The sequence below is a fragment of the Zophobas morio genome, unplaced genomic scaffold, assembly GCF_036711695.1.
Source record: "Zophobas morio isolate AGI-343-1 ecotype UQ-CSIRO unplaced genomic scaffold, CSIRO_AGI_Zmor_V1 ptg000030l, whole genome shotgun sequence".
NCBI lineage: Eukaryota > Metazoa > Arthropoda > Insecta > Coleoptera > Tenebrionidae > Zophobas > Zophobas morio.
The window spans coordinates 2,181,399-2,196,044 of NW_026972135.1; the positions used below are offsets into that span (position 1 = coordinate 2,181,399).

The 14,646-nt window shown below is 27.3% G+C and overlaps 1 protein-coding gene across 2 annotated transcripts in view; it reads left to right on the top strand.

The window, feature by feature from the left end:
- The window catches only part of LOC135139051 (uncharacterized), a 29,081-nt gene that overhangs the window by 14,154 nt on the left and 281 nt on the right, over window positions 1-14,646 (top strand). For both annotated transcript variants that reach the window (XM_064069137.1, XM_064069138.1), the window contains exons 4-6: window positions 14,030-14,192; window positions 14,244-14,408; window positions 14,459-14,601. In XM_064069137.1, coding sequence (XP_063925207.1) covers window positions 14,030-14,192; window positions 14,244-14,408; window positions 14,459-14,601 — 471 coding nt within the window. The remainder of the gene's footprint in view (window positions 1-14,029; window positions 14,193-14,243; window positions 14,409-14,458; window positions 14,602-14,646) is intronic.

The window sequence follows — 14,646 nt, forward strand, 5'->3', positions numbered from 1 at the left end:
TTTTCAATTTTTTATTTTTTAATTGTTCAAAATTTCAGTTTTAATTTTTCAAGTGTTTAGTTTTTCGGTGTAATTATTTTACAATTTTTCCGTTTTACATTTTTTGATTTTTCGGTTTAACATTTTTATAATTTTCGGTTCTTATTAATCTATTTATCAATTTTCAATTTTATAATTTTTCGTTTTTTTTAATTCCTCATTTTTCAATTACTATTCAATTTTTTGATTTTTAATATTTAAAAATTTCGATTTCCAATTTTTCAAGTTTTTGATTTTTCAATTTCATAATTTCGCAATTTTTCGATTTAATTTTTTTTTTACTCGATACTTCGATTTTTTACATTCATTACTTCTCTATTTTTCATTTTTTCCACCTTTCGACTTTTCGATTTTTGATTTTTAAATTTTTTGGTTTTTCAGTTTTTCGACTTTTTGATAATAATGCTATTGATTTTTCGACTTTTTGACCTTTCAACTTTACAATTTTTCCATTTTAACTGTTAGATTTTTTGATTTCTCGACTTCTCCAATTTTAGACTTTTCGGCTCCTCGTTTTCCCAAATGCTTGATTTTTCTATCTCTCGGTTTTCCGATTTTTCAATTTTCATACTAAAAATTTCAGATTTGTCAATATTTCCATCCCTCGATTGTCAATTTTTGAGTGCAATAACTTTCCAATTTTTCGATATTTCGCGTTTTCGATTTTTCGAGTTTTCGATTTTTCGATTTCTCAATTGCCCAGTTTTTTGAGTTTTTTAAATTTAATGTTTTTCAACGTTTCCACCTTTCCACTTTTTGGTTTTTGGTTTTCTTGATTTTTCGATTTTTTAGGTTTCCAATTTTTCAACTTATTTACTTTTAAAATTGGTAATTTTTTGATTTTTCGATTTCGGCATTTACAATTTTCCGATTGCAATTTTTCGATATTTCGATTTCTCTATTTTTCAAGTTTATAGTTTTTCGACATATCAATTTTCCGTTTTTTTTTTAAATTTAATAGTATTCGATTTTTCTACTTTCCCACCTTCACGTTTCTGATTTTTCAATTTTTCCACCTTTCGAATTTTCGATTTTTGATTTTTAGATTTTTTGGTTTTTCAGTTTTTCGACTTATTGATTTTTCAATTTCGCGATTCTCGAATTCTGAATTTTTAGTTTTTCGATTTTTTAATTAATAATGCTATTTGATTTTTCGACTTTTTGACCTTTCAATTTTCCAGTTTTCTGGTTTTAACTGTTAGATTTTTTGATTTCTCGACTTCTCCAATTTTAGACTTTTCAGCTTCTCGTTTTCCCAAATGCTGCAAATTTCTATCTCAGTTTTCCGATTTTTCAATTTTTAGACTAAAAGTTTCAGATTTGTCAATATTTCCATTTCTCGATTTCAATTTTCTAACTTTCCAATTTTTCGATATTTCGCGTTTTCGATTTTTGATTTTTCGATTTCCTGAGTTTTCGATATTCCGAATTTTCGATTTTTCGATTTCTGAATTACTCAGTTTTTTGAGTTTTTTGAATTGAATGCTTTTCAACGTTTCCACCTTTCCACTTTTTGATTTTTCAATTTTTTTATTTTCTTGATTTTTCGATTTTTTTGGTTTTTAATTTTTCAATTTATTTTCTTTTAAAATTTGTAATTTTTCGATTTTTCGTTTTCGGCATTTACGATTTTCCGACTGCGATTTATCAATTTTCCGATTTTTTAAAATTTAATACTATTCGATTTTTCGACTTTCCTACCTTTCATGTTTAAGATTTTTCAATTTTTACACTTTACAAGGTTTCTGTTTTCTCAATATTTCCACTTATGGATTTTCAATTTTCCGAGTGTGATTTTTCGATTTATCAATTTTTTGTTGTTTCGGTTTTTCGAATTAGGAGTTTTTAATTTGCTGACTTTTCGATTTTTCGATCATTGATTTTTCAATTTTTTGATATTTAGAGTTCTCGATTTTTGATTTTTCGATTTCTCAATTTTTCGATATTGCAGTTTCGGGATTTTTGAGTTTTTTCACTTTTCCCCAATTTCGACATTTCGATTGTTCAATTTTTCGTTTCTTCAATTTTTTGATTTTCAGTTTTTTCCTAATTTTTCATTTTTCTTTTTTTCGTGATTTTTATTTTTCATTTTTTCGATTTTTTATTTTTCATGTTCTCAATTTTATATCACAAATTTTGTTTTTTTTTTATTTTAATTGTAAAACAGAAAAATTACAATCTGATTTTTTTCAATTTTTCAGTGTTAAAGTTATACGATTTTTGACTTTGTAATTTTGTAATTGTAAGTTATTAATGAAGCAGTTTTTCAATTTTCAATTATCAAATTTTTCAATTTCCCAATTTTTCAATTTTTTGGGGTTTTAAAACTTATAATTTTGGAATTTTTCGCTTTTGGAATAGTTCGATTTTTTGTTTTTCAGTTTAATAATTATGTAGTTTTCTATTTTTACTGTTTAATAAATTTTGGATTTACAGTTATTGGATTTTACATTCTTCTTATTTTGCATTTTTTAAATTTTTTTTTAATTGTTCACAATTTGAACTTGAGTTTTTCAAGTTTTTGGTTTTTTACTTTCATTATTTTAACAATTTTTCGTTTTTAAAGGTCTCCATTTTTTTAATTTTTGAATTTCAATAATTCGTATTTCATTGTTTCGATTTTCTAATTTTTTGATTTTTATTATTTCAAAATTATGATTTGCAATTTTGATTTTTCAGTTTTATATTTTTACAATTTTTCGATTTTTTAGTGTCCAGTTTTTAATGAATAGTTTTTCAATTTTTGATTTTTTAATTAGCAGATTTTTCAATTTTTTGGTTATGGAAAACTTTGATTTTGCAATTTTTCGGTTTTTCATTTTTCAATTGTTCGATTTTCAGTTTAATAATTTTTCAATTTTACAATTATCCAATTTCATGATTTTTAATTGTTGAATATCTCAATTTTAATTTTCCAAATTTTTTGGTTTTTCACTTAAATATTTTAAAATTTTTGGTTTATGAAAATATCCGATTTTTCAATTTTTGGTTTTTTAGTTACCCAATTTTCTAATTCTTTTATTTTTAGTATTTCAAAATTTCGATTTCCAATGGTCTCAGTTTTTGATTTTTCGATTTCATAATTTTAGAATATTTCGATTTTTTAATTTTGTAAATTTTCAATTTTAATTGCAAAATACAAAAATTATCTTATTTTTCAATTGTTCAGGTAAAATCATATGATTTTTCAGTTTGTAATTTTTCAAATTTCTGATTTTTTGGTTTTATACATATTTTTGGACGTTTTCGATCTCTCAATGGCCCAGTTTTTAATGAATCAATTTTTTAGTTGTCGAATTTTCAATTATCAGATGTTCCAAATTCTCGATTTTTCAATTTTGTACTTTTGAAAATTTTCAATTTTTTATTTTTTAATTGTTCAAAATTTCAGTTTTAATTTTTCAAGTGTTTAGTTTTTCGGTGTAATTATTTTATAATTTTTTTTTCGGTTTTACATTTTTATAATTTTCTGTTCTTATTAATCTATTTATCAATTTTCAATTTTATAATTTTTCGTTTTTTTAATTCCTCATTTTTCAATTACTATTCAATTTTTTGATTTTTAATATTTAAAAATTTCGATTTCCAATTTTTCAAGTTTTTGATTTTTCAATTTCATAATTTCGCAATTTTTCGATTTAATTTTTTTTTTACTCGATACTTCGATTTTTTACATTCATTACTTCTCTATTTTTCAATTTTTCCACCTTTCGACTTTTCGATTTTTGATTTTTAAATTTTTTGGTTTTTCAGTTTTTCGACTTTTTGATAATAATGCTATTGATTTTTCGACTTTTTGACCTTTCAACTTTCCAATTTTTCCATTTTAACTGTTAGATTTTTTGATTTCTCGACTTCTCCAATTTTAGACTTTTCGGCTCCTCGTTTTCCCAAATGCTTCATTTTTCTATCTCTCGGTTTTCCGATTTTTCAATTCTCAGACTAAAAATTTCAGATTTGTCAATATTTCCATCCCTCGATTGTCAATTTTTGAGTGCAATTTTCTAACTTTCCAATTTTTCGATATTTCGCGTTTTCGATTTTTCGAGTTTTCGATTTTTCGATTTCTCAATTGCCCAGTTTTTTGAGTTTTTTAAATTTAATGTTTTTCAACGTTTCCACCTTTCCACTTTTTGATTTTTGGTTTTCTTGATTTTTCGATTTTTTAGGTTTCCAATTTTTCAACTTATTTACTTTTAAAATTAGTAATTTTTTGATTTTTCGATTTCGGCATTTACAATTTTCCGATTGCAATTTCTCGATTTTTCGATTTGTCTATTTTTCAAGTTTATAGTTTTTCAACATATCAATTTTCCGTTTTTTTTTAAATTCAATAGTAATCGATTTTTCTACTTTCCCACCTTCATGTTTCTGATTTTTCAATTTTTCCACCTTTCGAATTTTCGATTTTTGATTTTTAGATTTTTTGGTTTTTCAGTTTTTCGACTTATTGATTTTTCAATTTCGCGATTCTCGAATTCTGAATTTTTAGTTTTTAGATTTTTTAATTAATAATGCTATTTGATTTTTCGACTTTTTGATTTCTCAACTTCTCCAATTTTTGAGTTTTCGGCTCCTCCTTTTCCCAGATGATCGATTTTTCTATCTCTCGGTTTCCCGATTTTTCAATTTTTAGACTAAAAATTTCAGATTTGTCAATATTTCCATTTCACGATTTTTCGATTTCTCAGTTGCTCAATATTTTGAGTTTTTTTTTAATTTAATGCTTTTCAACGTTTCCACCTTTCCACGTTTTGATTTTTCGACTTTTTGATTTTCTTGATTTTTCGATTTTTTAGGTTTTCAACTTTTCATTTTTTTTTAATTTAATACTATTCGATTTTTCGACTTTCCCACATTTCATGTTTCTGATTTTTCAATTTTTCGACTTAAGGTTTCTGTTTTCTCAATATTTCCATTTCTGGATTTTCAATTTTCCCAGTGTGATTTTTCGATTTATCAATTTTTTTTGTTTCGATTTATATATTTTGATATTTCAAGCTCTCGATTTTTGATTTTTCGATTTCTCGATTTTTCAATATTTCAGTTTCGGGATTTATGAGTTTTTCCACTTTTCGATTCTTTGATTTTTCGGTTTCCCAATTTCGACATTTCGATTATTCAATTTTTCGATTTTCAGCTTTTTCCTAATTTTTCATTTTTCGATTTTTACTTCCCGAGCGTAAGCAAAGGAAGTATTGTAATCGAGTCCGTCGGCCGACTCTCTACTTTTACGTTTTCTCGATCTTTCATGACCCCTAGAAGACGAAGAAATAGGTCTCCCAATTCCGTCTGTCTGTCCGTCTGTCCGTCTGTCCGTCCGTCTGTCCGTCTGTCCGTCTGCCGTCCCGGATTTTTATTAGACAGATAATCTCCGAAAGTATTCGACCGATTGTTGTGAAATTTTGTACTTATATTATGAATATCATGTAGATGGTAAAACGCTAACCAAAATTTGTCTAATCATCCCCACCACTAATGCGATGACGTCACTTCAAAATTGTACATAGTAAATGGGTTTTCAATTGTATAAAATAACATAGTCCTACACATGTAGTTTACAACTCCGAATCGACTTTTCACCCGAAACGTCCAGATTTTTGGAAAAAAAATCAAAATTATAAAACAACATTTAAAATTTAATTTTTAATCTGCTAACCAGAATGCTTTGAAATGTTGCAGATGTTTTAAGGCTATAAAGAGCATCATAAATCTTTAGTCAAAAAATATTTGCTTACCCCCTCCAAAAACTTGATGACGTCAGCTCAAAAGTTTGTGGAATAAATTATATCTAAAATGTACAAAATATGATGAGTCTGTACTTGTGATCTATCACTCCATTCATATTTTTTGGATTTGCATATACAGAGTGACTCAAAAAAATTAATGAATGCGTAAATATATTTTATTGATTTAATCAGGAACTACAAAACCGAATGCTCTGAAATCTTGCAGATGTTTTAAGGTCATAAAGAGCATAATAAATGTTTAGTCAAAATATATTTGCTTATCCCCTCCAAAAACTTGATGACGTCAGCTCGAAAGTTTGCCGAATAAATCATATCCAAAATGTACAAAATATGATGAGCCTGTACTTGTCATTTATCAGTCCATTCATATTTTTTGGATTTGCATATACAGAGTGACTCAAAAAAATTAATGAATGCGTAAATATATTTTATTGATTTAATCAGGAACTACAAAACGGAATGCTCTGACATCTTGCAGATGTTTGAAGGTTATAAAGAGCATAATAAATGTTTAGTCAAAATATATTTGCTTATCCCCTCCAAAAACTTGATGACGTCAGCTCGAAAATTTGCCGAATAAATCATATCTAAAATGTACAAAATATGATCAGTCTGTACTTGTGATCTATCACTCCATTCATATTTTTTGGATTTGCATATACAGGGTGATTCAAGAAAATAAATGAAAGCGTAAATTTATTTTACTGATTTACTCAGGAACTACAAAACCGAATGCTTCGAAATCTTGAAGATATTTTAAAATTATCATAAGCATGGTAAATTTTTGATCAAAATGTATTTGGTCGTCCCCCCTAAAAAATTTATGACGTCACCACAAAATTTTGCTGAATAAATCCTATCTAAAATGTACAAAATATGGTGAGTCTCTTCTTGTGATTTATCATTCCATGCAAATTTTTTCGATTTGCATATACAGGGTGACTGAAAAAAATTAATGAATGCGTAAATTAATTTTATTGATTTAATCAGGAACTACAAAACCGAATGCTTTGAAATCTTGCAGATGTTTTAAGGTTATAAAGAGCATAATAAATTTTTAGTCAAAATATATTTGGTTATCTTCTACAAAAAACTGATGACGTCAGCTCAAAAGTTTGCCGAATAAATCGTATCTAAAATGTACAAAATATGATGAGTCTGTACTTGTGATTTATGATTCCATTCATATTTTTGGATTTGCATATGCAGGGTGACTCAAAAAAATTAATGAATGCGTGAATTTATTTTATCGATTTAATCAGGAATTACAAAACCGAATGCTTTGAAATCTTGGGAATATTTTAAAGTTATTATAAGCATGGTAAACTTTTGTTCAAAATGTATTTGTTCATCCCTCCTAAAAAAATTGATGACGTCACCCTTAAATTTTGCTGAATAAATCCTATCTAAAATGCAAAAAATATGATGAGTTTGTACTTGTGATTTATCATTCCATTCATATTTTTTAGATTTTCTTAAGAGGTGGTTCAAAAAAATTAATGAAGTCAATTTATTTTATTGATTAAATTAAAGGCAACACTTATTATTAGTATTACACCCCAACCAACCCAATTTGGTAGACACAAAATTTGTTAAAGGAAAAACTCGGTTGAAACATAAGGGTAGCATCGCTTATTTACATCGACTTTAACATTACAGACCTGCATTTGTTTTATGCGATCACTTGGTTCCGCGAATGTGAAATAGACATGTTTATAATCAACCAATTGTGAATTTCACCGTCAAGAATTAAAATAAAACCCAATGTTTTATATAATAAGCGGAAGTCGAAGCAATAAAACCGATGGTCGTTTTGTTTACAGTTTCTCTGTTTGACTTTCACGTATGCTGTTACGCTTGTCATCTTAAATTAAGAATGTTTATACATAAACGATTTTCAGTTGCCGTATACGCGAGTAAATTGTTTCGTTATTTTATTGATTATAAAAAATCAATATTCAAAACGACCCAATTCATTTTCCCGAAAATTTGGGAATACAATAATTTTATTCTTAGTGTTACACTACATCTATCCCAACTGATATACGTGTCCTTGCAAAAATGTTGATGACGTCATCGCAATTTTTTTTAAATTCCCACTACAAAAATGTAATGAGAAAAAAACACAATAGCCATGCAGTCGTCAAGTTTCCGACAGCGAGGGAAGTACTGTCTAAACTCTTTAGACCAATTTTTTATTTTTCATTTTCTCGATGTTATATCACATATTTTGTTTTTTTTTTATTTTCTCGGTTCAATACTGTTATTATGAAAAACGCATTTAAAATACACGCCTAGCATGCTATTTATTTTAACATTACATATATATATCTTTATTTTAACTAATAGAAGTAATTCTTGAAAATTTCAAATTTTTAATTTTTCAAGTTTTTTATTTTTCGGTTTAATTAATATTTTACAATTTTTCGTTTAAAAACGTGCCCAGTTTTTCAATTTTTGATTTTTCATTGTTTCGATTTTTTAATTATTACTTCCCGAGCTTAAGCAAAGGAAGTATTGTAATCGAGTCCGTCGGTCGACTCTCTACTTTTACGTATTCTCGATCTTTCATGACCCCTAGAAGACGAAGAAATAGGTCTCCCATTTCCGTCTGTCTGTCCGTCTGTCCGTCTGTCCGTCTGTCCGTCTGTCCGTCTGTCCGTCCGTCTGTCCGTCTGTCCGTCTGTCCGTCTGTTGTCCCGGATTTTTATTAGACAGATAATCTCCGAAAGTACTCGACCGATTGTTGTGAAATTTTGTACTTATATTAAGAATATCATGTAGATGGTAAAACGCTAACCAAAATTTGTCTAATCATCCCCACCACTAATGCGATGACGTCACTTCAAAATTGTACATAGTAAATGGGTTTTCAATTGTGTAAAATAACATAGTCCTACACATGTAGTTTACAACTCTGAATCGACTTTTCACCCGAAACGTCCAGATTTTTGGAAAAAAAATCAAAATTATAAAACAACATTTTGAAATTTAATTTTTAATCTGCTAACCAGAATGCTTTGAAATGTTGCAGATGTTTTAAGGCTATAAAGAGCATCATAAATCTTTAGTCAAAAAATATTTGCTTATCCCCTCCAAAAACTTGATGACGTCAGCTCAAAAGTTTGTGGAATAAATCATATCTAAAATGTACAAAATATGATGAGTCTGTACTTGTGATCTATCACTCCATTCATATTTTTTGGATTTGCATATACAGGGTGACTCAAAAAAATTAATGAATGCGTAAATTTATTTTACTGATTTACTCAGAAACTACAAAACCGAATGCTTTGAAATCTTGCAGATGTTTTAAGGTTATAAAGAGCATAATAAATGTTTAGTCAAAATATATTTGCTTATCCCCTCCAAAAAATTGATGACGTCAGCTCGAAAGTTTGCCGAATAAATCCTATCCAAACTGTAAAAATATGATGAGTCTGTACTTGTAATTTATCACTCCATTCATATTTTTTGGATTTGCATATACAGGGTGACTCAAAAAAATTAATGAATGCGTAAATATATTTTATTGATTTAATCAGGAACTACAAAACCGAATGCTCTGAAATCTTGCAGACGTTTTAAGGTCATAAAGAGCATAATAAATGTTTAGTCAAAATATATTTGCTTATCCCCTCCAAAAACTTGATGACGTCAGCTCGAAAGTTTGCCGAATAAATCATACCTAAAATGTACAAAATATGATGAGTCTGTACTTGTCATTTATCACTCCATTCATATTTTTTGGATTTGCATATACAGAGTGACTCAAAAAAATTAAGGAATGCGTAAATATATTTTATTGATTTAATCACGAACTACAAAACGGAATGCTCTGACATCTTGCAGATGTTTTAAGGTTATAAAGAGCATAATAAATGTTTAGTCAAAATATATTTGCTTATCCCCTCCAAAAACTTGATGACGTCAGCTCGAAAATTTGCCGAATAAATCATATCTAAAATGTACAAAATATGATCAGTCTGTACTTGTGATCTATCACTCCATTCATATTTTTTGGATTTGCATATACAAGGTGATTCAAGAAAATAAATGAAAGCGTAAATTTATTTTATTGATTTACTCAGGAACCACAAAACCGAATGCTTCGAAATCTTGAAGATATTTTAAAATTATCATAAGCATGGTAAATTTTTGATCAAAACGTATTTGGTCGTCCCCCCTAAAAAATTTATGACGTCACCACAAAATTTTGCTGAATAAATCCTATCTAAAATGTACAAAATATGGTGAGTCTCTTCTTGTGATTTATCATTCCATTCAAATTTTTTCGATTTGCATATCCAGGGTGACTCAAAAAAATTAATGAATGCGTAAATTTATTTTATTGATTTAATCAGGAACTACAAAACCGAATGCTTTGAAATCTTGCAGATGTTTTAAGGTTATAAAGAGCATAATAAATTTTTAGTCAAAATATATTTGGTTATCTTCTACAAAAAACTGATGACGTCAGCTCAAAAGTTTGCCGAATAAATCGTATCTAAAATGTACAAAATATGATGAGTCTCTACTTGTGATTTATCATTCCATTCATATTTTTGGATTTGCATATGCAGGGTGACTCAAAAAAATTAATGAATGCGTGAATTTATTTTATCGATTTAATCAGGAATTACAAAACCGAATGCTTTGAAATCTTGGGAATATTTTAAAGTTATTATAAGCATGGTAAACTTTTGTTCAAAATGTATTTGTTCATCCCTCCTAAAAAAATTGATGACGTCACCCTTAAATTTTGCTGAATAAATCCTATCTAAAATGCAAAAAATATGATGAGTTTGTACTTGTGATTTATCATTCCATTCATATTTTTTAGATTTTCTTAAGAGGTGGTTCAAAAAAATTAATGAAGTCAATTTATTTTATTGACTAAATTAAAGGCAACACTTATTATTAGTATTACACCCCAACCAACCCAATTTGGTAGACACAAAATTTGTTAAAGGAAAAACTCGGTTGAAACATAAGGGTAGCACGTTTATTTACATCGACTTTAACATTACAGACCTGCATTTGTTTTATTCGTTCACTTGGTTCCGCGAATATGAAATAGACATGTTTATAATCAACCAATTGTGAATTTCACCGTCAAGAATTAAAATAAAACCCAATGTTTTATATAATAAGCGGAAGTCGAAGCAATAAAACCGATGGTCGTTTTGTTTACAGTTTCTCTGTTTGACTCTCACGTATGCTGTTACGCCTGTCATCTTAAATTAAGAATGTTTATACATACACGATTTTCAGTTGCCTCTGATACGTATACGTGAGTAAATTGTTTCGTTATTTTATTGATTATTACAAATCAATATTCAAAACGACCCAATCTATCTATCCCAACTGATATACGTGTCCTTGCAAAAATGTTGATGACGTCATCGCAATTTTTTTTAAATTCCCACTACAAAAATGTAATGAGAAAAAAACACAATAGGCATGCAGTCGTCAAGTTTCCGACAGCGAGGGAAGTACTGTCTAAACTCTTTAGACCAATTTTTTTATTTTTAATATTTCAAAAATTCGATTTCCAACTGGCCGAGTTTTTGATTTCGATTTTTCAATTTTGAAATTTTTCTATTTTAATTGTCAAACAGAAAAATTACAATCTGATTTTTTTTAATTTTTCAGTGTTAAAATTATACGAATTTTCACTTTGTAATTTTGTAAATTTTTCATTTTCCTCGTTCATATTTTTACAGTTTTTCCAACTGCCCAGTTTTTAATGAAGCAGTTTTTCAATTTTTGAATTTTCAATAATCAAATTTTGCAATTTCTCAATTTTTAAATTTTTTGGGGTTTTAGTTCTCCGCTTTTGGAATAGTCCGATTTTTGAATTTTTTGTTTTTTCGTTTTTCATAATAATTATGCAGTTTTCTATTTTTACTGTTTAATAAATTTTGGATTTACAGTTATTGGATTTTGCATTCTTCTAATTTTGCATTTTTTCAATTTTTTTATTTTTAATTTGTTCACAATTTGAACTTGAATTTTTCAAGTTTTTAGTTTTTTACTTTCATTATTTTAACAATTTTTCGTTTTTAAAGGTTTCCATTTTTATAATTTTTGAATTTCAATAATTCGTATTCCATTGTTTCGATTTTCTCATTTTTTGATTTTTAATATTAAAAAATTTTGATTTGCAATTGTCCTAGTTCTTGATTTTTCAGTTTTATATTTTTACAATTTTTTTCGGTTGTCTAGTTTTTAATGAATCAGTTTTTCAATTTTTTAATTAGCAGATTTTTTGGTTATGGAAACCTTTGATTTTGCAATTTTTCGGTTTTTCATTTCTCAATTGTTCGATTTTTTAATTTAATAATTTTTCAATTTTACAATTATCCAATTTTTCGATTGTGTAATTTTTCAATTTTATAATTTTACAAATTTTCAATTTTTACATTTTTAATTGTTGAATATTTTAATTTTAATTTTTCAAGTTCTTTAGTTTTTCAGTTTAAATATTTTAAAATTTTTGGTTTATAAAGATATCCGATTTTTGATTTTTTAGTTATCCGATTTTCTAATTCTTTTATTTTTAGTATTTCAAAATTTCGATTTCCAATGGTCTGAGTTTTTGATTTCTCGATTTCATAATTTTAGAATATTTTGATTTTTCAATTATTAGATTTTCCAAATTCTCGATATTTAAATTTTCGATTTTTCGTTTTGCGAGTTAATAATAATTATATAATTTTTCATTTTTACTGTTTAATAAATTTTCTAATTTACAATTATTTCGTTTTCCATTTTTGTAATTTTGCAATTTTTCAAGTTCTTGATTTTTCACTTCAATAGTTTCTTCAAAATTTCAGTTTTAATTTTTCGAGTTTTTGATATTTCACTTTCATTATTTTAACAATTTTTCGTTTTTAAAGGTTTCCGATTTTTTAATGTTTGATTTTTCAATAATACGAATTTCATTGTTTCGATTTTTTAATTTTTAATATTTCAAAATTTGGATTTACAATTGTACGAGTTTTTGATTTTTCAATTTAATGCTTTTACAATTTGTCTAGTTCTTAGTTGTCCAGTTTTTAATTAATCAGTTTTTCAGTTAGCAGATTTTTCAATTGGAAAGCTTCGATTTTGCAATTTTTTGGTTTATCATTTTTCATAATTTTGTATTTTGGAAGTTTTCAATTTTTTGTTTTTTAATTGTTCAAAATTTCAGTTTTAATTTTTCAAGTGCTTAATTTTTCGGTGTAATTATTTTACAGTTTTTCCGTTTTACATTATTGGATTTTTCAGTTTTACATTTTTATAATTTTTGGATGTCTCAATTATTCGGTTCTCTATTTCTCAATTTTCAATTTTATAATTTTTTTTTTTAAATTTCTCATTTTTCAATTACTATTCAATTTTTGACTTTTGAATTATTCGATTATTCGAATTCATTTTGATTTTCCAAAGTTTTGATTTTTATAATTTAAAAATTTCGATTTCCAATTTTTCAAGTTTTTTATTTTTCAGTTTCATAATTTCGCAATTTCTCGATTTTAATTTCTTTTTTACGATTTTGCAATTTTTTGATTTTTTATTTGAACATTTTTAGAATTTTTCCATTTTTCAGATTTAGACTTTAATAATTTTTCGATTTTACTTTTAAGCAATTTTTCGATTTTACTTTTAAGGAATTTTTCAATTTTTTATTTTTCATTTTTCAATTTTATACTTTTTCGTTTTTTCAATTGTTAAGTTTTCGATTTTTTATTTTTCAAGATTTCGATTTTAAATTTTTCAAAATTTCTTTTTTATTTTTTTTAATTTTATAGTTTTGCAAATTTTCTATTTTACAATTAATTATATGATTTTTCAATTTTTGGTTATAGAATTATTCAATTTTCAATTTTATATTTCATTTTTTGATTTTTCATTTTTATGTTGTTACATTTTTTGGATTTCTCAATTATTCTGCTTTTAATAAAATAATTTTTCAAGTATTATATTTTCCAAATTTCTCGGTTCTAGGCAATCACAAAAAAATTATAGGGTGTTAAAGCTCATTTATAGTTTCTTAAACTGTTATTGTGTATTATTTTTGTTTCAATTTATAGATGTAGTCATAATAAAACTTCTCAAAATCAAATTTTATAATTTTTCAAAGAAGCCGAATTAGTTCGACTGTACTTCGAAGGCCAAGGAAGTTCTGTCGAAACAACCAATTTTTTCACGACACAAGGAAACGGAGGACGGAACTTTTAAGATATTTTTAGGTCCACAGGTTATGGTGACGAACTAACCTGGGCAGCCGTTTGGTTATACAAAGCCACAAGAAACGTCAGATACGTGGAACAAGCAGAAAACTTCTACACGAAGTTCCGAATCAAAGACCGCCCCAACGAATTTTTCTACAACAAGAAAGTGGCCGGAATTCAAGTACTTAATCGACTTAAGTACCTTAAATCGACTTAACCACTACACTTTTAGCTCCTCCTTGCCGAGCAAACCCAACGCCCCGAGTACAAAGCGGCCACCAAGAGCTTCTGCGACTACTCCATCAAGGAGCAACTGCGGACTCCTCACGGCCTAATTTTCATAGACAAGTCCGGAACTCTCTCGCACGCTGCCAATGTCGCCTTCATTTGTTTACAGGTACCACCCACACTCCAGTACCACCCTCACTCCATGCTAACTATTTGCAGGCTGCCATTGGTCTCAACATTTCTCAAAGTACCTACATCAACTTCGCCAAAGAACAAATCGACTACATTCTGGGCTCAAAGGGGCGAAGTTACCTCGTGGGGTACGGGTTGAACTATCCCAAGCAGCCCCACCACTCCGCAAGGTAGTGGTACTTTAGTAGTTTCTGGATCTAGCGGTGTTGTTGTAG